The sequence below is a fragment of the Ambystoma mexicanum genome, chromosome 5q (genome assembly GCF_040938575.1).
Source record: "Ambystoma mexicanum isolate Mex_15411 chromosome 5q, UKY_AmexF1_1, whole genome shotgun sequence".
In the NCBI taxonomy this organism is placed as follows: Eukaryota; Metazoa; Chordata; class Amphibia; order Caudata; family Ambystomatidae; genus Ambystoma; species Ambystoma mexicanum.
In genome coordinates, this window is record NC_090933.1 from 886,093,408 (window position 1) to 886,120,352 (window position 26,945).

Sequence of the window (26,945 nt, forward strand, 5' to 3'; positions counted from 1 at the left end):
GTGGTTGTCAAGAAGAAAGCAACAACCCAAAGAGAAGCATACTGACAATTATACCAAATATACTTCAGATGTCCTAACCAATCGTGAAGTTGCAGAAGAAGAAATTGTTAATCTATTCTTTGAACTGTATCAAATTATCTTGGAAAGAAGATATCCAGGATTACCATTTAGTGCTGTTTTCTTGGCTGGAATTGGAAGGGTATCTTTTCAACAGAAAGACGAAGAATTATTACCAGTGGATTGTTTGATGAACCTTTGTTTTGTCGTAGAACTTAAAAGAACTGGTTTAAGACTTTCATTTCCTTTTGAACATTTGGGAAGTTGACTTTTGAAAACTATGGGGAAGGGTCATCCAAATACTGTTTAATTATTTTTTATTCTTTATGTTGTTTATGATTACATTTGAATGTTTTGTTTAGTGCGAGTGCCATTTTGTCTATGTTAGGAGTTATTCCCTTGCAGTACCACCTCTGACATTCTCCCCTACTCTTCTACAGCTAGAAACCGCTGTGGCATCCATGACCCTTCTCGCACCTGCTCTACGTTCATCTCCAAAATGCAATGGCGCCTCACCTCAACCACCTAAATATTAGGAATATCAGGCACCTCCTTCCTTTAGACACTGCCCAGCATCTCTTAACCACTTTTGTCTTCTTTAAACTGTAATACTGTGCCAGCCTCCTCTTAGGTCTCCCCAAATATGCTTTCTGTCCTCTAAACAAGATCCTTACCTTCGATACCAGGACTCTCTTTGAACTCTCTCACTTCACACTCACTTCCTCATACCCTTCACCAGGCAAGATGATGGACAATGCAAAACAGGGCCAAATTAAAATGTCTTCTCCTGGTTGACAAATCTATGCACGGTAACGCACCATCATATATATCATCCCCCTATACCCAACTCTACAAGCCTTCTTGTAATTGTCACACTGCCTCCTCGACTAGCCTTGTGGCACCTTGCCTCCCTGTGCTTCCTCTCGCTTCTGCTCTTCTTGCTCCACTTGCATGGAATTCTCTTCCCACGGACATTGAAGAAACAATCCACACTGCATTGTTCAAAACCAAACTAAAAGCCTACCTCCTCACCTCGGAGTTACCCTTTTAACCTACCTTCCGTCTGCCTACTAGCTAAAACATTTCCCTTGCCTCTAACCTACCCCTGTCCCTCACTTTCTCTGCCTCCACTCTAGCACTTCATCCATCATGGTCCTATCGCTAACACCTACTGCACTTAAAAATGTCCACATATGCATTGTCCCGGGTGACTATTCAATGTACTCCCCTCCAGAACCTGTTCAGAATGTCACTGTGAACTCACTCCATTGTAAGAAGCTTGCTGCTTCCAGTCAAATCTTATTTCTTATCTATTGTATGTGCTTTTGTGATCAAAAGAGCATTGTTCCTACCTACATATAAATAAATATGTAAATAAATGTAAAACAAATTAAAAGTCTGATGCAAACTTGTAAAGGCATTTTTAATTTACTTACATTACAATTGGGAAGAACTACAATCACATGAAATAAGAAAATCATCAAAATAGAAAGGATCACTTTAAAGAGCATACCTTGTTGGAGACTGTCCAAAACTGGCGCTCATTAGTCATTCCATGTAACTCAATGAGAATTTGCCGGATCCTCCACGCGTCCACTGAGAGTATAAGCTGATGTTCTAGCTGACCAATGTTTACACTAGCTGATGCTGTGTTAAGCAAATGAAAATAGCACCATTAACTGGCTTTGAGAAAATACACTGAAGAGAAAAAACAATTTTAACTACTTAAATTTCCATATTCACCTAGTTTACCTGTTATTCATTAAAAGAAGGTATCTAACACTGAAAGAAGCAATTACTTGACATAACATTAAGATTGCATGTCTCTTGGCTACTAGTAAAGAGACAAAGCGTATGGACTATTAGCATATGGAAATCAGTAATGACCTCTGGGTCAATCGGAATGCTGATTTTGGAAGCAGGCAGAGAAACAACAAAGTAATCAAGCAGTTCCTCCCACATTGTCCATGTATTCCATATCAATCCCCCAGAAGAACCCCAAAAACGGCAAGTCATTAAGCATCTCCTCTCACATGTTCCCACTTTCTGATATTTAAATAAGACAAAATAAAACAATGTTTAATATACTAACACGTTTTGTCTATTCACTTTACTCACCTCACTATTAAACAAACGTTTTTTACATTACCACAATTCGAAAACCTATATCACCACTAAGCGCTAACAGCCTTAGAGACCTCGATAAGGGTCATTATCGTTTGGAATAATGACCCTTTCTAACAACTAACGGTTCTCCTACTAGCCTCTAGTCATAGTGTCTTCTTCACCTTCTCAGCTAGATGAGGCAAAATATCAAACAGAAGGTTTGGACAGTGTGGATTAAAGCAAAGAGGTAATATCAGAGCATCAGAGAAGTAGCTGTACTGGACATTCAGAGAGTAATGCTTGTGTAGACCAAACTGCTAGTGACGGGTCTACAGTAACCCGTAGGTGCTGCTTCAGATCAGAAGAAATAAGGCATGATAAATCTCTTGGAATTGGAAGCCCTTAAATCTAGTCACAAAGAATGTTACCAGGCAGGTGATTTAAAGACAATCAAATTTCTTGGAAGTACTCTAGGAATTTGTGACAAATCAAAAGTCTCTTGTTTGGCAAAATGTTTAACATTTACAAACTAGTAGTTGTGCTGAAGAGAAGGACTCTAAAAAGGTTGTCCTGTAAGGATGGACTTTTCTGTGACAAGATGTGAAATGTGTGAAAGAAGGCCAAGCACTTGCAGCAAAGAAAGTCATAGTCCCAATGTAGATTTAAATTAAGCATTTATAAGGCACCCATTGAACGCAAGCTGCTTTTTTACACAAGCAAACAAATGGGTGGGTTCATCAAAAAGGTCCAAAATAGCAGTGGTGCACAAACATAAAATCTCTATTTAGAATCATTTCTGTAGTTCTGGCAGGTAGAGTGTACTTGTAATATTGAATTTTATGTCAAATTTGATTAGAAAATTAAAGACAGTTCTATGACCAGACCAACAAACTTAATAGCAACATTAAGACCTCCAAACGTGGCTTTGTACTGAGAAATTGCACAGCCTGTTCCTGGCAGCTTCACAAAACCAATCCTTTTACTCAGAAATGTTATTTTATATTATATTAATACTTTAATACAATAACATAAAAGTAACTGACATCTATAATTCTTCATGCCACTCTAGGGATCTAACTGAAGTGGCACAAATGAAGTGGCCATAATTAATTGCTACTTAATTACATCAAGTCGTCAAAATAAAATGAAGTGCATTTACTTCAATTAAATGATGATGCAGCTAAAAATAAACTTTCATGCAATGGCCATCAAAAACAAATTAGTTGCACACAAAAGAAGTAGTGTGGGTAGTTGAGTGGTCTACTGTGGTCTGTGAATTAGTCTGTTTGCAATACCTATTGCGTGGAGGAGGAGCTTCCCCCCCATCGGCATCTGAAGCAGACTGCTCTTAAGGTCATTTACTGCGTGTAGGGCGACGCAGAGAGTTGAGTCTACTGTGGTGCTCAGTCAGGGCAGTTCGACAAATGGGAAGGTTTGTCACGTGAACACAGCGAGTGTCTTCTTTTATATTGAGAAACACAAAGGTATGGACTTCGTAGCATTTTTGAGCACTTTGAACAAACACTACATGACCAAATACTTAAAATGGCTAAAGAGTTGCCATTACCTGAGTCACCACCAGAGGAAGCCAACAAACGCCCACTAGCCCCCGAAGTGCCTCCCGAAACCAGAGTTAATAAAATCACAACCTATTTTGGCCCAACTTATCTCACCGGCACCCACCAAAGTGACATCATAAGTGATCAAAGGGGAGAAGACCGATGTAATTACTTGCCTAAAGTCCTGCTGTCATTAGATATTGAATCTGAAATGCAGAGAACGTCAGAAACTGAAGTCATTTCTGTAGCGCAAGGAGGGTCTTTCTCTCCATCTTTCTATTCAATTGAAGAGGGTGATGGGGCGGACGACACTAACTTGTGTCGAACCAGGTACCTAGATCTAAGAAAGGGCAGCCCTCTCCTAACAATGAAGTAAGTATGGATTCAAACACAAATGAACAAATGGCACTGACTGCTTTGAATCAAGTAATCTCCACGTTTTCAGTATTGTACGAGGACATAAATACCGAAGTAAGAATGCACTCTTTGGTTTTGGCTTCAATACAAAATAAGTTGGATATTTCAAACTATAGAACTGGGTTGGTGGATTTGACAAATGCTCCGAGGAATAATGGGCGCCAGAACTGATTAATACTCCTCAATCTCAATAAAACATGTTGGGGGAAAAAGCTAAAATCAAAGAATATGAAAAAGAAAACAAACTGAAATATGTCCTTGCGTAGGTTTCTCAGAAATCCTACATTTCCTGAGGCTTTGGCATTGAAAAAACTTGCTAAAGCACCAGTGATGGGAACCACAGAATTTATGAAACATACTGTCATTATTGATAATTTTTTTAAGGAACATGAAGCTAACTGCAAGACATTTCAGGGAGCCCCAAGAGATGGTGAAATACTGTGGGAATCCTGCAAGGAAACTTTGCACATATTTAAGAATGTTCATACACAATATGAACTGACCCCTGTTAACAGAATAGCATTGTTGGAAGAACATCCTGTAAATGAACAGGTGGCCGTCGAATTTGTAAAGGTGGTGAAATCAATGCACACCCAGTATGAACCGGTCATAGGAGAGTGCCGAGGCCAATAATTGTAGAAACTGCGCAGGCGTCCACTAGTGTATGTCATTTTGATAACAGTGGTAGAGTAAATTCCACAGCACCCCAAAGGGAAGTGCATAGAACGGTCCAAAAAACAGATACGAGTACATTCCATCAACTTTTATCTTTCTGTCACGAATGGATTTAGTAAAATATGTTTGTATCTACAGATGGGAATTTTCATATGTAAAAATGCATGTAATTTTAGTGGTGAGAGATTGATCCTTTAAACTTTGTTTCATGGAATGTTAGAGGTATTGGATGTAAGTTTAAAAGAAGGAAAGTATTGACATGAATATGGAGAAGTAGAGTAGATGTTGTGTTTCTTCAGGAGACTCATTTGAATGAGCAAATTGGTAGTTATTTATCTACTCATAGACATCCGCAGGTGAGATCGAATTATTATGATACTAAATGTTATGTTATGTGCGTGCTTGTTACGCGCCGGAAGCCCGCAGGCATCAGAAGATCTGAACACGGATCACCTCATTAAGACAGATAGAAAACCTAGAGATCGAGACTCTAATGCGCATTGAAACAATTAGGTTTTTAGCGATTTCCTAAAACTGTTGTAATTAGCTTCAAGCCGTAATTCCATCGGCAACTTGTTACAGAGGTCTACTGCTTTCACTGGGAAAGATTTGCCTTGCCTAAGTGCGGGCTTAGCCCCAGGTCTCTTCAGAGTGCCCCTGTCGGCTGATCTTAGACATCTTCCAGGAGCATAGAAAGAGAAATGTTTTTGAAATAGCTAGGGGCCTCTCCGTATAGGCATCTGTGAATCTAGAGGAGTTAGTATATTGTTCAGGAGGGGATTGTCTATCAAAATTGAAAAAATAGTAAAAGATCAAGAAGGTCGTATTTTGCTCTTAGATGTATTATATAATGGAAGGAAACTTACTTTTGGTACTGTATATGCTCCATGTGCACTGGATATGTTTTTTTTTTTTAGGAAATTAGATGATCTTTTAGAGTTAATGGAGGGAGTGGGGGTTACTTTGGGTGGAGACTTTAAACTGGTAATGGATAGTGACCTGGACAGGAAGTCAGATTGCAGGTATAATAGTGGAAGGCTAAGTGAAGAATTGAAACAATTTGCTTTTAAATATGATCTGGTTGATATTTGGGGGGCTCATCATCTGGGAGACAAAGAATATTCATTTTATTCGACGGTACATAATTCGTATTCAAGGATAGATTACTTTTTAATTAGTGATAAATTAGTAGATCAGACGTTGTGTTCCAGTATTGGGGAGAGATGCATTTCTGATCATGCGCTAATAGATTTGAAAGTTAATTTGAATACTGTTAGTAGGAAGAATAATAGATGGAGAATGCAAGCCAATTCTCTTAGTGACTCGTTGATTAATGAAGGACTAGATGTTTTTGTTCAAAAATATTTTGAGGAAAATACTGGATCAGCAAACGTTAAGATTGTATGGGACTGTTTTAAGGCTGTTTTGCGGGGTGAATTGATTTGTAGAACTTCGGATGCTAAAAAAGGTAGAAAAGAAAGGATTGAATGGTTAGAGAAGGAAATTGTGGCCCTACAGAGGTGTTGTGCGCAAGTGGTAAAGGATTGCATAAAACATAAATTGAACAAATTGGAAGACTAATTAAAGATACTTCTGCAATCACAAGCAGGGGAAGAGCATATTTTATACAAATCAACTTTTTGGGGAATTTGGAGACAAAAATGGAAGACTTCTGGCAAATAAGCTTAGAGGACAGATGGCAGACAAGTGTGTTTTGTCAATTGAAAATGGTGAAGGTGAAGTTTTTCATAAAAGTGATGATATTTGTGAGGTGTTTAGACTATTTTATAAAGAGTTATATAAAGAGCAGTTACATCCTAATGAATCAGATTTGCAGTCCTTTTTTAGTAAAATTAACCTTTCAGGGCTACAGGGTGACAAAAAGTTGATTCTTGAATCTAGGATAGATGTAGCTGAGGTTACTAACGCTATATTGCAATTAAAAGATGGTAAATCACCGGGACCGGATGGGATCGTTTCAGAATTTTATAAAAAGTTTGTTGAACAACTATCGCCAATTTTGCGTGTTCTCTTTAATGATTTTTTAGATTCCGGAACTATATGTGAATCAATGACTGATGCTCTGATTGTTGTCCTTCCTAAGCCCGATAAAGATCACAAAAAATGCAGTAATTACAGATCAATTTCATTGCCGAATGTGGACTTTAAGATCTTTACAAAAATATGGGCGAATAGGCTTATGGTAAATATGGGCGATTTAGTGGATGAATCTCAGGTGAGTTTCATTCCAGGAAGATATGGATATGATAACATCAGGACTGTTGTGAATGTCATTGGGATGCATCATAATAAAAAAATCAAAGGGGGTCATTGGGTTTTTTGATGCAGAGAAAGCATTCGATGGGGTTAATTGGAGGTTTTTGGAATACATCTTATTGAAAATGGGCTCTGGACCAACCTTTATGCAAATGATAAAATGTATTCATTATGAGGTTAAAGCAAGGGTGTCTGTGAATGGATTAATGTCAGAGACTTTTTCATTATCCAAGGGCACGCGACAAGGGTGTCCTCTGTCGCCTTTTTTGTTTGACTTGGCACTTGAACAGCTGGCTGCTTATATTAGGCAATGTGGAGAAATCAAAGGTTTATATGTTGGAGGAGTAGAAGTTAAAGTTTTGTCTTATGCGGATGACATGTTGATCCTATTATCTAACCCAGAACAATGTGGGATAGTTCTGAAGCAGATGTTTGAGGAAGTGGGTGAGCTTTCGGGTCATAAGATCAACTGGGACAAGACTGAGATTTTCCCACTGTCTAAATAATTTAGTAAAGACATTCTGGAGGTATGGAAGTGCAAGTGGTCCTCTGAATGGGTTAAATATCTCGGTATTTACATCATTGGTGATTTGAAGAAGATTATGCAATATAATATTGATACACTCATGGATAAAATTGTGTATCCTATAAGAAGATGGGAAAGGCTTCATTTATCATTGTGGGCAAAAATAAATGCGATTAACATGATTTTGTTGCCAAAAATCTTATATATAATACAGTCGATTCCATTTTTAATTTCCAAAAAGCAAGTTTTGCAAATTGAGAAAATGTTTCAATGTTTCCTGTGGGGGTTGGGCAAAAGGCCACGGATACCGAGATATATGTTGATGCAGAGTGTGGAAGAAGGTGGTTTTGGTTATCCGGATTTGAATAAGTACTGTAAGGCGTTTCTTCTCAAGAAGGGAACTTATTATTATGCAAATGATGATTTCAAAGGTGCTATCTGGCTGCGCATGGAGAGGGAGGTCGGCCGTCCGTATTGTTTGAATAATCTTTATACTATGGGTAATATGTTTGCCAATAGATTAAAGTTAAAGTCAATGGTGGCAACCAGGCGGACCATGCAGTTATGGTTTGAAGAGAATGGTCAATCATATGGCTTTAGTGAGGATGCTTCTCTCTGGCATAATGAAGTGTTGAAATCTAACAACAGATGTCTGATATGGCAGAGTTGGGGGCGGAAGGGGGTTTTGACACTGGGTGATCTATCAGAAGGAGATCGTCTTTTGAGGTTTGAAGAAATACAGGGGAGGTTTGGGTTGCACAAAGGGAAAGACGGAAGTATGAAGAACTGTGCTCCCTGATTAATCTCAGGAAAAGCATGATTGGTAATTCCTTTGACACTAAACCCGCATTGTGTCAACTACTTACTGGAAAGGAATATTCAGTGCGTACATTTATGAACTTTATGCAATTAGATAAAAAGCATCTTGTGGCATGGGATAAATTGAGAACGGTATGGTCGGATGACCTAAACATGAACTTCACGGATATAGAATGGAGGGGTATACTTAGGGTGAGTGCCAATGTCGGTGTTGTTTTGAACTTGCGTCTGATTAGACAGAAAGTAGTGGGTAGAGTGTACTGGACACCAGTTAGAATGTATAAACTCGGACTACAAACATAATTTATGTTGGGGGTGTGGAACTGAAAGTGGTACCCTCCTACATCTTCTCTGGAGTTGTTCTAGAGTTCAAGATTTTTGGAATGATGTGGTTGGTAGGATTAATTTGATTTTAGATGTAGTTTTACAGAGATCAGGTGGGAATAGTATTCTACTTCTACATCGTGATAGATGTAGCCGGCCTTTAAAATATAGCAATTGGATAGATAAGGCTTTATTAATAGCAATAAGGCTAATCCTTCGGGTTTGGAAAACTAGGAAGAAGCCAAATGTTGGCGATTGGTTAGTAGAATTGCGTACTCTATCAAATTTTGAGAAGCTTTCGTTTAAGGCAAAAGAAAAGGATGAGGTGTATAATTTACTTTGGGGACTGTTCAATACCTTATATGATTGATTTTGTGGGTTGTGGTTAAATATAGGGAGTGGGTACATTCTATAAAATTATAATAGATGAAAATAAAAATCTTTTTCTCTTCTTTCTTTCTTTGGGGAGTTTGGTCGGGTGTTGTTTGTGTGATGTTGGTGTTTGTGTGCGTCTTATATTGGATGTTTTTTAATTATTGTATTTTGCTCTTTTATTGTCGACATTAATTAAAAAAATTCTTAGTATGTCTGGGGGGTTACTTGAATGGGATGTTTGAATATTGATATGCAATTTAGTTAATTGATTTTGAATTGTTTATTTGATTGTTCATTTCTGTATTGTTCTACTGTGTAATTTATTGGTTGACATACTAATAAAAAAAAAAAAAGGACTACAGAGTTGAAATGAGATCCTCAGCAGTGCAATGGAAAGATGAGCAGATAGATTAAGTCTCGGCACCAAACTGGGATGACGCGCAAAGAGGAAGAAATGTTAACTCTTATTCTGGAGTGATGGAACCGACAGTCTTTAGATCTACTCTGTTTCCGCCACCGTTTATAAACTCCTGGTCCGACCATGACATGGTGACAGTGGATATAGAGTGGCTTGGTCTTGCCCCTAAAGGGTCTAAATGGGGATGTAATGAGTCCCTTTGGAAGGACCCCATGTTTCACTCGGAAATAGCAGAATACTTCAAGATTAACGATAACGGTAAAGTGAATAGGAGAATCATCTGGGAGGTGGGGAAGGCAACTTGGCACGGGATCCTAATTCGGGAAAGTGCCCGTAAAAAGACGAAAATGGCATTAGCGGAGCGGAGATTGCAGGAAGAGATAAGACACCTGAATGAGGAAGCTCACGACCCTTCCGAGAGTCAGGAGGAGTGCGTACAGGAGGCAAGGGGAAAGAGGGAGGAATTGAGACTACTGGAGGAGGGGATAGTTATTCGTAGTCTGCTTTTCCTGAAACAAAAGTTCTATGATAAAGGGGACAAAAAAGACTCCCTACTTGCAGCAAGGTTGAGGGGCCGGCGTGCAGATAGATGGGTTACGGAAATTGAGGGAAATGACGGGGCGACGGATCCCATGGGGGAGGGAATCTCAAAGGCCTTTGCAGCCTTTTACGAGAAGCTGTACGCCTCAGAGGGGAGCCCAGGGGCACAGGACATAGACGCCTACCTGGGGCCCATCAATCTGCCCAAACTCTCTGAAGATGAAGCCTCAGTGTTGGAGGCTCCAATAACGAGGGAGTTAGAAAGGCGGTGGCAAGGTTACCCTTGGGGAAGGTTCTGGGAGACGATGGTTTCACTGCAGGATTCTATAAAACATTTCTCCCCGCCCTACTCCCTTTTCTGACCGAGTTGTTCAATCAAACATTCTCAACATGGGCAGGGCCCCGGAATCCTTCTCTCTGGCTCTTATCACAGTAATTCCCAAAGCGGTAAGAGACACCCAGAAGTGTGGGGCACATCGGCCGATCTCCCACCTAAATATGGACACCAAACTGTACACTAGGGCGATAGCCATGAGACTGGAAGGGTATATGCCTAGATTGATTCATTCGGACCAAGTGGGGTTCATTAAGAGACGTCAGGTGGCAAATACGATAAGGAAGTCAACGCAGAGTCTTTGGTACTGTGTTTTGTTAGCTGCTGGCTGTTCTACTTGGCGACCGGAGTTGCTGCACCAGTCACCAGTCCTCTTTCTATTTTTGGTTAAAACCGCGTCCTTCCCGTGAAGTCAACGCAGTCTCTTTGGTCTTGGGGTTGCGGTCCCGCCGATCCCTGAAATACAAAGGAAAAGTGCACCCGCCGCTCCTTGTAAAGCAGAGAACACTGAAACACTGACCGTGGGGAAGACCACGTGGAGAAGACACCCAAAGTCACGTGAACAGAACCTGAAGCTGACGGTGAGAAGAGCTTGAAAGATCGAAAGATAGATAATTGGCAACTGTATTTCCCAACTTTGCAACTGACTCGTGGCAAGCAGGGAGGGGGGAGGTACTTGCTTTTGGAAGTGCCGATATATAGAGACCATTTGCTCTAATTGACATCACAGAGCGAGATCACAGAAACATTAAAGATTCATGCACTGGACACCTAACTAAAACAGGTCAGTTACAATAAGAAAAGCAACATACAAGCAAAACAAAATAGCAGTACTATCATTGGTGCACACAGAAGAAAATAACAAACATCAGGAACACAGGGAAGGTAACCCAACCTGGCAACAAACAGTCACATCAGCAACAACAAGAGTATAGAAAACTTTGAAGGCACGCCGGAGACTGCGGGGACATTCCCTTTGATCCTGCTTGTCTTCCGATAAAAAAGTGAAAAAAAGGAGACCTCACCAGAAACACTCAGGGCTCTTCAAGGAAGATTGACAGAGCGAACGGGAGACTGCAGGGCTACCCCTTTGATTCCGTCAAATCATTCCTGAGACCTACAAACAGTGTGAATATTTGAGAGTCTAAAGAGGAAGCAAGAATCACCATAAATCAACGGTTCACATAGATCTCATTGAATGCGCTCTGGAAACGGGGGGGGGGGGGGTTTTCCTTAGATCCAACCCGCCCTCTAAAAGGAACAGCCCTTACCGTAACTACAACTGAGAAGACAGTGGAATTGCAAATGACCCTTGAGGTCCCGGGGGGTGTGTGGGTGTTCTGTGCGGCTAATCTAGAACCGAAGAACACAGAAGAGACTACCCAAATGGGCATATTCCCTTGAAGTCTTGACCATCAACAGGAGCAACCTTCTTAGCACCTGAGTGTGAAAGTTGTGGATTCCGTCCTCCAGATCCGCCAACCTTAGCCTGCCTCAAACTGAGACATTACAATCCTGTATCTACGAGAAAATGCAAACCCATAAATCAGAAAAATCAGTCCCCCTCATCGGCCCAAAAACCAGACTGAGGCAAAATGGAAGCAGCTTCACCATGCAGAAGTATAAAAGATCATAGTCAACAAACAATAGAGCAAACACTGAACAAAAAGAAAAACTTAAAACAAGACACAGAAGATATCGGAATGGCACAGTCTACCTTACTTCAAAAATCAATCGCAGCTCAACTGGAAGAATTGCAAAAAATCAAAGAAAGAAGAACCTCCAAAGACCCAACAACTTATGCCAACCACAGAAGAAGCACCTACAACGACAATACATATACAAGAAATTGAAATAAGACCTATAGACAATGAAGCACATACTAAAACAAAGGAAGCCAACATAAGCTCGGAATTACACAAATCCTACCATATAGAATAAAACTTTGAAACAATTAAAAAGAAAATCACAGAAGGACAAAACAAAGAAATACCAATGATGCAAGACGAACACGTAAATAGCCGGACGGAAAACCCAACCTATTAAAGGCTGATGAACAAGTGATCACTGGAAAAAAACACGAAAAAACATTCCAAAAGCCTCCAGATACGCAAGTGAAACCAGATGAATATGTCACAGAAAAAACAGACGATCGGAACCTCACAGGGAAAAGTGAGCCATCAACAAGTTCGGAACAAAATGACCAACGTGAACAGACACAGGAAAAGTCTCCATCAATGTTGCAGCAAGCAGAAAACAACAGAACGATGGAGAGAAAAGTACTACATCAGCATTTGCCCCAATCTGTATGTACACAAGCGCTAAAATCCTCCCAAATGGATATATCGATATATCGAAGAAAGAAAAGGCAAAGCTGGCAAAATTAAAATGGCTACAAACACATTCCATGTTAATCCAAAAAAATAAAAAATATCAGATGAATCAATCAAAGTCAACAGCAGCACGTTTATCCCTGGAAATTACAGGACAGTGTAGAAAGGCGCAGAGAAGTCTTCGGAGACACATCTACAGCAAACTTAACTGAATCAACTTTAACTCCAAAAATAATTCAGACAACATCAAGCAAATCAAAGGACGCAGGACAACAAAAGGAAGAGAAAACAACTCAAAGGGGAAGGAAAAATGTATCAAACAGTTCAATTATGACTTACAAGAATCATTATATACTTCCTCCTGTTGCCCGGAAAACAAATTCAAGATGAACATGAGATAAGAAACCAGAAAGACACAAAGAACACCTCATCTGCCCCAGGAACAGAGGACCCTAATATGCCAAGAATTCCAACAACAATGATTGACTTGCAAAATATGCTAATCACAGTAATTTCCCAGTCAATGATACCCTTTGGGAAGTTACAGGAAAACATGAAAGAACACACGCGATCAAGCGACTCTGCTTGCAATGATACATTCAAAGCAGATATAAATGGAAAACCTAACACCTAAAATTGAAAAAAGATTACAACTGGAAGCGGAACAAACACAAAGATGGCAGGAGAGACTATTCGAAGTGGCAAGAGGTGTTTGAGAAGAAAAAAATAACGACAAATAGTGTAATGAACTGGATGACAGACCCCCCCCCCCAAAAACAGCAGACAAAACCTGATCCAACGCTGGAAACACAGACGTAAATTTAAAATGAAAACCCAATTCAAGTAGGTCTTGGAGAAACACACTGTAATGATGGTAAAATCGTGGACTTTTCGATCCTACAACCAACAATAGCTATCCCACAAATAATACCGACAAGTAAAGAAACAACTGATTCGTCAATAAACTCAGAATTTAGTAACCAATGGGACGATAAAATATACCCATTCCAACGAATCTACGATAGTTTCCAATCAGAAAAATCTATCAATACGACAAGAGACCCATAACCATTAAAGAAAAAGAAGTCCACATGGGCGATATGTACCTGGAACACAAGAGGTAGCACACATCTTTTCAACCAATCGGCAAGTGAATTAGAAAAATTCAACATTATCTGCCTTCAAGAAACATGGATCAGAGAAACACTGGCCTGTGACAGGTATATTACGTTACTAACTCCGGCAATTAAAGGGGCACGAGGTAGACCCTCTTCAGGATTACTCACACTGATTAAAATACTACCAAACTGGAGAATTGTAACTACTACTAACATAAATCCCTGCACTCAGAATACAGTAATAATTGTACAATAACAAGATATCAAAGGGAGTGTGAAGTCTTTAGAACATGTCATTTCAATAATGAACGTCTACTGGAACCATGCAATGATCAACGTTAACATCTTCATGGATGGAATCTTTCTAACAATAGATGAAACAAGAGCAAAGTTTGTGCAAGCAGAATTCATAATCTGCGGAGATGTGAACATTCACCTCTACACAGAAAAAGGCAAAGTGGCAAAAAACGAGGATCTAACTACGAGGGCAAAGAAATGAAACCTCACACACCTTAAGCAACCGATTGACGATGCAGGAAAAGCCAAACCAACATGGGAAAGAGGAAGCTCATTAGCAGTCATTGACTAGATGTATTTATCAGAAGAACTGAAAGTATCAATCATGGAGATCAGGATAGCTCCTACTAAAACCAGTGATCATCAACAACTATCAGCAAAGGGACACGGTCTAACAGAACCCAGAAAACAAACTTCATGTTTACCGTTGGAAACAGGAAAAAACTTAAGACATTGAATAAACAAAGTTGAAACGCAATTATTAATACAAAACTTACAACATCTTCTAACATCAGACATAGAAAAGCTGAACTATAACTTTCTTTTAAAACCATACTTCAAAGGAAAAAAAAAGCAATAAAATCAAACTCCACCAACATATATTTAGCGCTGAGCTTGTAGAAAAGAAAAAAGATGAGAAAAATAATACGAAGACAAACAAACCAACAACCAGAATTCTGAGCAGCAGATAAAGAAAACAAGACAGTCGTATGTAAATTCAAAAAAATCTCTTATGAACATAATGCTCCAAAAAGACGCTGAAGCAATAATGGAAAGATACAAAACACAGAATCTAAGAGAACTTTGGAACTTATTAAATAATAACAACAAGAAACAACAAGATTTGACAGCCAATGTCAATGATCAACAATGGATACAGCATTTTTCCACAATCTATTCGAATCGAATTGCACGCATGAGTGGCAACTCACAACATGCCACAAGCCGATGGTGTATTCAGTAAATAAAAACAAGATCTAATAGAGATAACAAAATTGAACACCTTCCGTGCTCCGGGACCTAACGGCTTGTCAAATGAAACAATCAGAAAAGAGCCAGAGTTATGTGAAAATGTTATGAACTCCATTCTAATAGCAATCAACACAACAAATCAAATTCCACTCTCCTGGAAAAGGCGACTATAATACCAATTTACAAACAAGGACCAAGAGAGGATCCTCAGAACCTCAGGCCCAAAGCACTACTGGATCCCTTAGGTAAGCTACTTGCATCATTACTACAGAAACAACTAAAGCAATGGTGACAGAACATAACCATCTTGCAGTACGACAAACCGGTTTCACTGCGAATGTAGGAACAAACGTGAACCTGATCATGCTGAACATAATCAAATTGGAAGCCATAAAAAACAAGACCAAGGTACACGCAGCTTTTATTGACTTACACATGGCGTTCGATTCAATATCGAGACAAACTATGGGGAAAACTAAAAACATGGAATTATCCAGCAAAAATACAAGAACCGATCAAACAGCTTTATACAAATACTTCAATAACATTAAGAATGACAAAAAACGGCATTACAACTGCCTCTATGGACACCATCAACGGATTAAAACAAGGTTGCCCATTGGCAGCCACTCTTTACAACCTTTACACTGCAGACATTGAAGCACACATGAAGAGCAAAGTACTGAATCCACCAAAAATAAATTCAACTCAAGTACTGATAATGATGTATGCGGACAACATCATACTACTGGACAAGAAAACAGTTGGATTACAGGAAAGCTTACATCTAATGAGTGTGTACATGGAAAAGAACGAATTGCTAATAAACAAACATCGATAAGACAAAAGGGATGTCCTTGACATAAACAACCTTTCCAGAGAGCCAAACCTCTAAAACTAACAATTAACGAAACCAGACTTGATGAAGTAACAACATACAAATATCTAGGCATAATCATAAATCAGTCGTCAACTGAGAAACAATGGACTCTTAAACTGGAGGCAAAGATACAATCACTAGCAAGGCAGGGATGTGTAATACATCGAACATTTGGTAAATTCTCACTGAAACCAATACAAGCTTACTACAAACAAAAGGTTATACCAGCAATTACATACGTAAGCGAGTCAATGCTGCAGATACAAGACATCACCTGGCTGAGATTGGAAGGAGCATTTTGGCGAAAGATCTTGAAATTACCACCCTCAAACCCCCTGGTCAGAATACACCATGAACTTGCCACCCAATCCATGACCTCCATTGTGAAATGGAAACAACTTGACATTGTAAACTGTTATCAAATGACAGATTACCTGCAATAGATATTCTAAGAGAACACAAATTGGCAATGAACAACTCGGTACTAAAGACTTAGAAAGAAAAACTATTTCAACTAATGGAATCCAAAGAGATCTCAACCGAAATGCTCATTAAAAGACCGCAACACGCAAAGAAACAAATGATGACAAATGATTGGATAAGGACTTAATGCAGCGTCATAAAATACGTAAGACACATCAAATGCCGGACGGACATACGAGCAATTAATAAAACACTGACGTATGTTACAAACTTTCCAAATGCAACAATACGAGAAACATACATGAGAATCAGATTCAATATTCTGCCGAATAGAGACTACCTGGCTGTGACTAAACAACTCGAATCATCAGAGACAAACTGCCGCTTCTGCAAAACTGATGAACGGGAAACAATATACCACCTTACAACGAGGTGCCCAGAACTAAAAGAAAAGAGACAGATATTTATAGCCTTCTTTAAGATCTCATCAATTGAAATGGACACAGAAACAAGATGGGAACAAATTATGAATGGACAAGAAAAGAATCTCATCATTACAATAGTGAAATTTTTACAAAACATATTGGAGCTGACGAATGCACCCACTGAATGAACAACTTAACCTATTTTTAACAAAGCTGAATCTAAGTTTTATTTAAAGACTTGAATCAATAAATGAAGTTTGTAACAAACTATATCATTTTAAATACATAAAAAAAAAAAAAATAAGCAAGACTTTACACCTGATGTACGCATCTCAAGACATGGGAGGACACCCATCCCTCCTCTCAATAGTGCCTGAGAAGGCCTTTGATCGGGTAGAGTGGGGGTTTCTTAGGGCAGTCCTTGTTAAATTTGGTATTGGGGAAAGGCTCCTTCGAGGGATCATGGCAGTGTACACATCTCCAATGGCCTCAGTTATGGTGAACGAGGGGTTCTCACAGTGGTTTGCGCTAGGGTGTGGGGGTGACCAGACAGGGTGTGTACGCAATGTTGATAGAACCACTCGCCCAGCGGATTAGGGATGACCGGGGAGGCGTGGGTTAGGGTATTACAATAGAGAGGGTGGACTATAAATTAGCTTTATACGCGGACGACCTGCTGCTACACGTGAGCGAACCCACGGTCTCCATACCGGCAGCACTCCTACTGATTGAACATTTTGGTACCATGGCCGAACTGAAAGTTAACAGATCCAAATCGGTTCTTTTCCCCCTGGACAGGGGGAGGGACGGGGACATAGAGAGTTTCACTCACTCGGGCTGGAGGTCAATGTGACCACAATGCGATATTTAGGTATCAACCTAATGCGGGATCTCGAGAAGTTATATGATGTCAGTTACCCCCCCATGGCTGTCCAAAATACACGCGGACCTAGCAAAATGGCAAAAGCTAACAATGTCATTGTTGGGTCATCTTAATGCGATGAAAATAGTGGTCCTTCTGAGGGTTCTGTATCTATTCCAAATGCTTCCTACATGGGTCCCTGAGGGTTTTTTCTGTGACATGGGCAGCTCTTCATAGGTTCCTCTGGCAGGGGAAGGAGGCCAGAATTCCCAGGGCAACCTTGACACTACCACCAGAGAAGGGAGGGGTGGGCCTCCCCTATGTGCGGCTCTATTATAAGGCCACCCAACTCAGAATTTTAATTCTGCATTTGAGACCCCAGGCAGACCAACAATGGGTGGCCCTGGATAACTTACACTTGCGCCCCTGCTATGGTTGGGGAATGGGTGTGGGTGCCCAGGAATAAATTGACTCGGTACTCGGAGGCGGCCTCAAGCGTTCACGTTCTTGACGTTCACGATTCTACGAGGTGCGGCTTGAGTCAGCGTGAGTCAGACGTTCTTTCGGGGTCCTTTCCTCGAATGTGAGTAACCCGAGGCTGAGCCCACTTCCGCTTGTCAGCGTGTGTCGGCGTCTGTGCTCGAGTCTGCTTGCAGTGCCTGCCTGCTGTGTACTCTCAGCCGCGGCAGAGCATCTTCACCCGCGGGACACCTGCTAGAGTACACGGGTACCGACGGAGGGCGGAGAGCGACTTCTGTCGGTGGTGGAACTCTGGGAGCTGTTGGAGGACCAGCACAATCATTGCTGGTATTTTGCGGTGGGTAATTAGCATATGGGGAAAAAAGTTGAGCAGCACAGGGGGGAGCCATATTGACTTGCAGTGATTACACTGCCCAGCAAGCAGCGCTGCTCTCCTAAACTGAGCCCCCACCCTCCTTCCCCTTGCTACCAGTCCCCCCCACCTTTCTACCCAGCCACCCTCCCATGGTCTGATATAATTGTATAGCCACTTTATGGAGAGGAGTCCATTTGGGTGTGTGTGCTGAACTTGCATAGTGCCTGCCTGGGGGGCGCTGGTATTTGGCGACAGCTGGCTTTGCGCCTTTTCTGCTTAGTAAGGGCAGTGTAGGCTACGTGTTGAAATTTGGCTCAGATTTGGGCTTAGCAGAATCTGGTAACCGGCTAGAGAGAAGGTACCTAGATCTCTGCAATAAACACTGCTTTATGATAAAATGGCGCCAGGGAAGAAAATGACACAAAACAAGTACAATCTGCGCAAGACAAAGAAACAATTGGAAGCGGAAACCCTGACGAATGAGGAGATGAGAAAACCTAAAGCAAATAAGAAAAAATCCAGTATATCCATTCCCTTGGGACAGGGGGCCATAACTGGTTTCTTTGCCCCCCTTCCCATAACGGAAACTAATTCAACGATCATTGAGGATCCTGTCTTATCGGGTGATGGGGGTGGTGATCCAATGAGCTCCACTAACTTTGATGACATAGATAACAATTCGCTGTTAGACCTGTGTTTGAGCATTCAGCGGGGGATGACTCCCCAGATCTTCAGGACGCCGGAAGACAAATGTCTGCCACAGGATAATAATTCTATGTCATCTCCAGCCAACATCATGGGACACGAGGTACCTTTGAGCCGACTGTCAGCCTCCCCTAATTTGGTAATGGTGTCAATGGAGGATGGGCCGGATTCAGAGGAAGGAAATCTCTCCACCCTGTTCCCTGGGGCAAAGGAATTGGCAGAGATCCAATCCTCAGTGGCCTCCCTTCAATTTGCACTTAAAATTCTGCTCCAAATGACGGGGCGGATTCTTACGAATACTAACCCATTGCCTAATATACAAATAGAAGAAAAGAATAAGGAGGTAGAGGCGGAAATTAATCTATCGGAGGCCATAGGTATGGCTGAGGAGATAAATAAGACAGCTGATAAAGATTCCTCGGTAAATGAGGATCCGAGTGAGACAGTTTTCTATTCCCGTAAACAACGCAAACTGGCTAAGAAAGCGCTAAAGAGCAAGGAAAATATGATGCAAGGTACTAAAGATGATAAGACGGCGTACATTGGTGGGCGCTCAAAAAAAGCAAAAAAAAGGGCAGCCAGAGCTAAGAAAAAGATTGGCTCTGGAGAAGGCCGCCTCTCCAGTTGGCTCATCACTGATCAAGATACGAACCAAGACTCGCTGCCCGAACATGAACAACCAGTGATGGTGGGTCTGATTGCTGATGAGGGAAGAATGCCGACCGTGGATGAAATAGAGGACCAGGCAGACGAATGGGAACGATTTGAGTCCGACCTTCAAGAGGTGGAGGAAACACGGATTAGGGGTTCTGACTTAGTATTTCAACCTGAGCCAGCCCCGGCTAGTACCACCATTTCCCCCTTCAGATCAGTTAAGGATGGAGACGATCTTACAGGGAATAGAATCTGCTTGATTAAAAACCTGTATAAAACCAGCGAACGCAGATGGTTGCCACGATCGGAGTTCCTAATACGTCTGCATTCGGTCCCTGAACTACGCGTCCTAAAATCAGATGACTTCCAGTTTGTGGAACCATTAAAAGGCCTCAATCCCTGTGTGTCTGCATTACATTGTAAATTTCTATCCACCGCACAGATGCTTAGGAAACACCGTGAAGAGCTGAGGGCTGTGGATGTTGAGGTTGATGCAGACTTGGATGAAGTCGACACCAGTGCTGAACTTGTGGAAATAAGTGGGCCGGTCATACCAGTTGAGTGCCCCTTGATTCCTAAAGGAAAGAAAGTTGAAATTGCAGATGTTCAGTTGGTCCTAAAATGGCTTGCGGAATCTCTCCCAGAGGTATTGCCTAAACATTGAAACTTGACATTGTTATCGTGGAATACAAGAGGATTTGCTCATCTGTTGGCGCCGGAGGGTTCGGTTAATTTTATTGTGAAACATAGCCTGATATGCCTACAGGAGACATGGGCAATGGACATTATATTACTTGATGGCTACATGAATTATCAATCCTTTGCTAAGAAGGGCAATAAAGGGAGACCATTTGGAGGGCTTTTGATAGGTGTGATTAGCTCTCTGCCCTCGAGACAGATACCATGTAATGTTTGTGATAATATGCTGGCAGTAGAGGTTGAATATGGAACAAAGGTTGATAAGGGGAAGTTCCTATTGATAAATATATATAATCCCCCGCATGCCGGGATCAGTGAACTTATTCAAGAAGCCCTTCATTAATTACTGGCCTCTTGGTCGGTTCTACCTGGTAATCGAGCAGCTATTGTTGTGGGCGATTTTAATTGTCGTATTCCTGCTGAGACAGGGAAATATCCTCAAAACCCTAAGTTAAGAGAGAAACATCTCCTAACTCATACTAAAACTGACATTGAGGGGCCACGTTGGCGTCGGCTGCTTGACGAATGGGACCTGGAAATGCTGAACGGCTATACGAATAGTGACTACCCGGGGAAACATACTTGGTCCAATGGGCTGTATAGTAGTACTCTCGATTACATCTTCATGTGCCCTAAAATGCTCCTCTTAGTGGAAGATATGTCTGTATCATTAAATAAATGGAGCGATCATTCAGCTCTCCGTTGTATACTAAACATCCAACAGAGAGCTTTCGACAAGAGCAATATGGGCACAGTCTACGCGAATAAATCAGGCTCCAACATTAGGTGGTCGGCTAAGAACATTAATCAGGCAGCACTGGCACTCGAGATCGATAAATGGCCAAACTTACCCGATTTCCACTCCATGTCTATTGAATTAATAGAAAATTGGATAAAAACCTTTTCTCATACACATGCTTTGGTTCCGACCACGAGCATGTTTAGACCGGAGGGTGGGCCTCGCTCTTATAATAATAAGATTAGAGATGCCAAGAGGGATTTGAGACGGGAACTGCGTATGAGTAAGAAAAAGTTAGGACCATCTGAAGTATTACGAGTGGCTGCGAGGAAAATTAAAAATAAATATAGATCTATTATTAAAAATATAAAATCTGCCGTAAATACCTGGGCTCACCAGAAATTAGTGCAGACGATTTGTTCTAAAAACACTCGTAGTATCTGGTCACTCCTGGGGGAAGCTAGGGAGTCATCGAAGGGCCAAATGGTTAATCCAATTAAAGCTGAGGAATGGGTTAAGTTTCTACTAGCCCGTAATACAATATTACAGAGAGACGAATTGTGCCCTCAGATAACCTTGGCTCCCTATATGGCCTTTGATATCTCATACGCGGCCATAATTACCAAGATAAAGACTCTTAAACCGTCCAGAGCTCCAGGACCTAACGGTCTAGCCAATATAGTTATGAGAAATCAGCCCGAGTTTTGGGCGAGCGTATTGGCTATACTGTTTAAGAAGATAATGATACAGGGGCTAATACCGAGCTCATGGCAAACAGCAGTATTGATACCAGTCTTTAAAAAGGGTAATCGTCTAGATCCCACTAATTATCGGCTCCTCTCCATGTTGGACACAACAGGTAAATTGTTTGCTTCATTACTGCTTGAGGAACTACAATCATGGGTAGAAAGGGCCAATATTCTGTCCATCTTCCAGTGTGGATTTAGGAAGGGTTATTCAACGAGTCACAATTTAATGGTCATGAACCTGTTGAGAACTAAGGTACGCAATAAAGGTGCACCACCTTTATACGCATTATATATTGATTTTAAAGCAGCTTTCGATACCATCCCTAGAGAACGTTTGTGGTCTAAACTTAACGGTCTTGGTTGTCCAGCAGGCATCCTGTATTACCTTAGATTGCTGCACTATAATACGTCAGTTAGACTGAAATTAGATCAAGAGGGACACCTGACTGATAAAGTGCAGCAGAACAAGGGGGTGAAACAGGGATGTGTGACGGCCCCTTTGGTATATAATCTGTATGTCCATGACATACCAGTGGCCATAACGGCCGTCTCAAATTGCCCACCTAAGATTGGGGAGTTGGTATGCACTGTCCTGGCTTACGCAGACGACTTGGTCATTTTTGATCACACAATCAGTGGCCTGCGTAGATCGGCTACAGCTTTGTGGGATTATGCGAATCGTAATGGCCTTACTATCAATCTTGATAAGACTAAGGTATTGCGATTTACCAATAAAAGAGTGTCACGCGTAAATCTTATGGTGGGTAAGAACATAATCCCTTACGCCCCACAATATCGGTATATGGGTATTGATTTTGAGCCTAGCGGCGACTATAGTATATGCAAACATTCTCGGAAGATGCGAGCAGCGCAGGTCACATCGCTGGTTGCGAACTTCACTAACAAGCAAGGACGTTTTACGCTATGGGGCACTCGCCAACTCTATGTGCAGGTTTTTACACCCATGGTGATCTACGGACTAGAGGCCCTGTTTAACCTAGATCTTAGCTGGCTACAAGTAATAGAAGGGAAATTCTGGCGGCGGGTTTTAGGCCTAGCACCGGAGAGATCAAATGCTGTCGGAACTAAGGATTTGCAGATTGTGTAAAATCAATGTTTTGGAGACAGCACATCATGTTCTGACACAATGTGGTAGTATGACAGACATAATACATCAACATATGGGAAAGTATACTCATGATTCTGCAGCAACCTCTAAGGCATTATTTTGGCATCACTGCCTAAATTCCGAAAATATCCATATTCTAACTGCTTTATACAACATCTGGTTGGTCATAGAGGGAAAACTGGGCATTAAGATTTGAATAGGTGGCCTTATCTACACTTAGGAGTAGTGATGGGATACACCTATATGAGGACCCTTTTGTGCTATGCGTTACTCTGTAATTGTGAACTGTAATTCCTAATTGTTTCTTCTTAATATTGGGTTAGTATTTCGTACCCTGTTGAGTTCCGATGTGATGTACATAGGGCTTGATTTAGGTTGTTTTAGGTTTTAGTATGTATGATTGTGTCTAGGTTAGATTTATTTATTATTGTTATTAGTATTGCCATTTTTATTTAATTGTGTAATCTTAATTTCAAAGTGGAGATTAATTGCCATGTATGGTGTTTTTATTCAATGTAATGATATAATAGTTTGATTTTGGAAATTAACTAATTTGATTATTGTATTCTTGTTGTCATGTATGTGTAAAGTTTATTAACCAAACTGTAACACATTAAATAAATAAATAAATAAATTGTCAAGGAGAATCCAGGATCACCCCATCTTGGGGACAATATGGGACATCTGAAGACAGGGGGGCGGACCTGAAGGGGGTCACCACATGGCCTTCACCTCTGGGTACCAGGAGTTAGGGACCCTATACCTAACCCAGGGAGATTTCAGGAATGGTTTGAGGTGGTTCTTGAAAGGATAGAACAGCTTTTCAGCAGGGGGGGGGGGGGAGGACCGTCATTGACAGAATGGACCTAGAGTAGGCCCTGGGAATAGACAAGCTCTCAGTATTCTTGTACTTGCAGCTAAAGTGGGCTCTCACGGATACGAATGTCAGGAATTAGACTGGGAGGGATCTCACTCCGTTTGAAAGATTACTGGACAGATGCACTGAAATGAGAGGGTTAATATCAGCCATGTAGGGTGGTGGGACCATGGAGACCTTGAGAGGGCAATGGGAAAGAGACTTAGAGGTGTAAATGATGATGTCCTATGGAACAGACTAGGCAGGGGGGGTTACCAAGACGTCGTTGTCTTCCCAGTATAAAACAGCATTCTATCAAGCTTCTCCACAGGTGGCAGTTTGACCCGGTCAGGCTGTCAAAGATGTTTCCCGCCACGGGTGGCAAATGATGGAGGGGTTGTGAAGAGAGTCGATTATTGGCATATGTGGTGGGGCTGTCCCCAGATACAGGTCTTCTACAATGAGGTCCTTGGGTGTATCAGAGATCTGGAAGGTGTGCCTAGGGATAAAAAAAACCTTACTGGCCTTGTTTGGGACAGAGGAGATGGACGGAGAGTATTCCAAGCTCTCAAAAATGGTTGCATCCTTACTGCTGGCTGCCAGGGCACGTATAGCCACTAAATGGAAAAATGAACACCCACCCAGTAGGAGTGAATGGTCCAACGTGGGCAAGTGTATTTATACTATGGAAAGAATTATGGCAGGCCTCCATGCAAGACCTGGACCTATGGAAATGGAGTGGCACCCCTTCATTTTAAGATATATGAAAACAGACCCGCAGACGGGTTAGCTCGAGGTGGCACTACCCGTGAAACGGGTGCCGGAAAGGCAGGGGAGACATAGGAGGGGGACATTGGGGGAAAGATTGTGCAGCTCAGGGGGTAAAAACACAAAAAAGACAGGACTACCCCTCTCTAGATGTCCCTCTTGGACAGCAGACAGTTGGATCGGAACCTACTATATCACTTAGTAGATTATACACCCACTTACACTCCGACACATTTCTTTATCTGACATGTATAACTTTCTTTATTTCTACACTCTTTTATAAAACATCATAAAAAGCATATCATCATTTGCTTAATGTTCAACATTCATAACAGGAGACAAAACACATCCTACACATGCTGTGACAAATATTTTAAATATATTGTCTTATTTTGTAGCTGGTAACTACTTTCATACAACAATTCACTACAATACTTATAATGGGGTATATTGATCTTGCTTTTCATTTATATCAAAACAAAACTCAAACAGTTGCGTGTTCCCTAGGTGGTCGACATATGTTTCGGCCTTTCTTATGTGTACTGCACCCTCTCAAGTGCTGTCACTCAATTCGATGTTGAGGCCAAAGAACAGCAAAGAACAGCACAAGCAATAGGGTGTTCTCAGACGTCCCAAACACAGTAGTGTAGACAACAGGTCAGTGATCGGGTCGATACATTTGATGATAAATGAGACATCACCTCAAAACACTGTCACTTTGGCACTCCATTGTTTATATACTATAAGTAAAATAAACTTTTTATGTGTTATTATAGATCAGAAGATCTACCACTGAGGAATGGAATTCAGTTCCCTTATTTTATTGCTTTGTCCTGAAGATGGCCTTAACATCGAATTGAGTGACAGCACTTGAGAGGGTGCAGTACACATAAAGGCCGAAACAAATGTCGACCACCTAGGGAACACGCAACTGTTTGTTTTTCCTGATCTGTTCTGCAAAACTCAAACACTGTTTTGATATAAATGAAAAGCAAGATCAATATACCCCATTATAAGTATTGAAGTTAATTGTTGTATGAAAGTGGTGACCAGCTACAGAATAAGACAATATATTTAAAATATTTGTCACAGCATGTGTAGGATGTGTTTTGTCTCCTGTTATGAATGTTGAACATTAAGTAAATGATGATATGCTTTTTATGATGTTTTTTTTTAAAAAAAAGAGTAGAAATAAAAAAAGTTATACATTTCAGATAAAGGTGTAGGAGTGTAAGTGGGTGTATAATCTACTAAGTGACATAGTAGGTTCCGATCCAACTGTCTGCTGTCCAAGAGGGGCATCTAGAGAGGGATAGTCAATCTGTCTTGTTTGTGTTGTCACTTTAATACTCTCCCCATAGTACAAATTCGAACCCCCGTTAACAAAAATAGGGGAGTACCCAATTACTATTTTGCTCAGGGGGTGGGACATTGGAGTAGGGGGGAGAGAGGAACGAAGGACCTAATGGCATACTGTTCTGCTGACAGGGGCCTTCGAACCAGATTACAGAAGGAGTAAGTAGTACCAGGGAAAGGGGGGATGGAAACGGGGAGTCGGTGGGGGGTTGTTCTACTGTTTGGCGTTCTCTTTTGTAGTTGGAATCTGTAATGTTGTATTGCTTTAAAGTTATACTCTTCGGCAAAATAAAATTTAACTAAATGTAAAAAAATGACTAATTTTACTGATAGCAGAGCGAACGACATCAGGGAAGGTCTCCTTTCAGTGAAATGCTCTGGTTTGATGAATCAGGAGGCACAAACATCTTTGCTGTGTAATATTTACTGGCATGCAGGGGTTGGAGAGTTGGAATCTTTTTTATATACATGATCTGATCGTGTTTGTCGATGGAAGGGTGGATTTGAGTGCTTTTAATAAGTATAGGAATCATAGAGTAAACTTTGAAAACGGTGTAAAGTCGTTAAAAGACTTGGGGAATGTAGGACTTCATAAGTTGAACGGTGCTGTGGAGGGTGACATTGAGGGTGGTATAACCTGGCACAATGGCTCTGAAACCTCTACAGTGGATTATGTATTTGTGGAGGAGGCTTTATTCGCGAAGTGTGAATCGTTAAA

At 41.1% G+C, this 26,945-nt stretch overlaps 1 protein-coding gene across 2 annotated transcripts in view; it reads right to left on the bottom strand.

Moving 5' to 3' along the window:
* INTS8 (integrator complex subunit 8) overlaps positions 1–26,945 on the bottom strand; it is a 2,196,017-nt gene that overhangs the window by 863,380 nt on the left and 1,305,692 nt on the right. For both annotated transcript variants that reach the window (XM_069621379.1, XM_069621380.1), the window contains exon 14: positions 1,571–1,704. In XM_069621379.1, the coding sequence (XP_069477480.1) occupies positions 1,571–1,704 (134 nt within the window). The remainder of the gene's footprint in view (positions 1–1,570; positions 1,705–26,945) is intronic.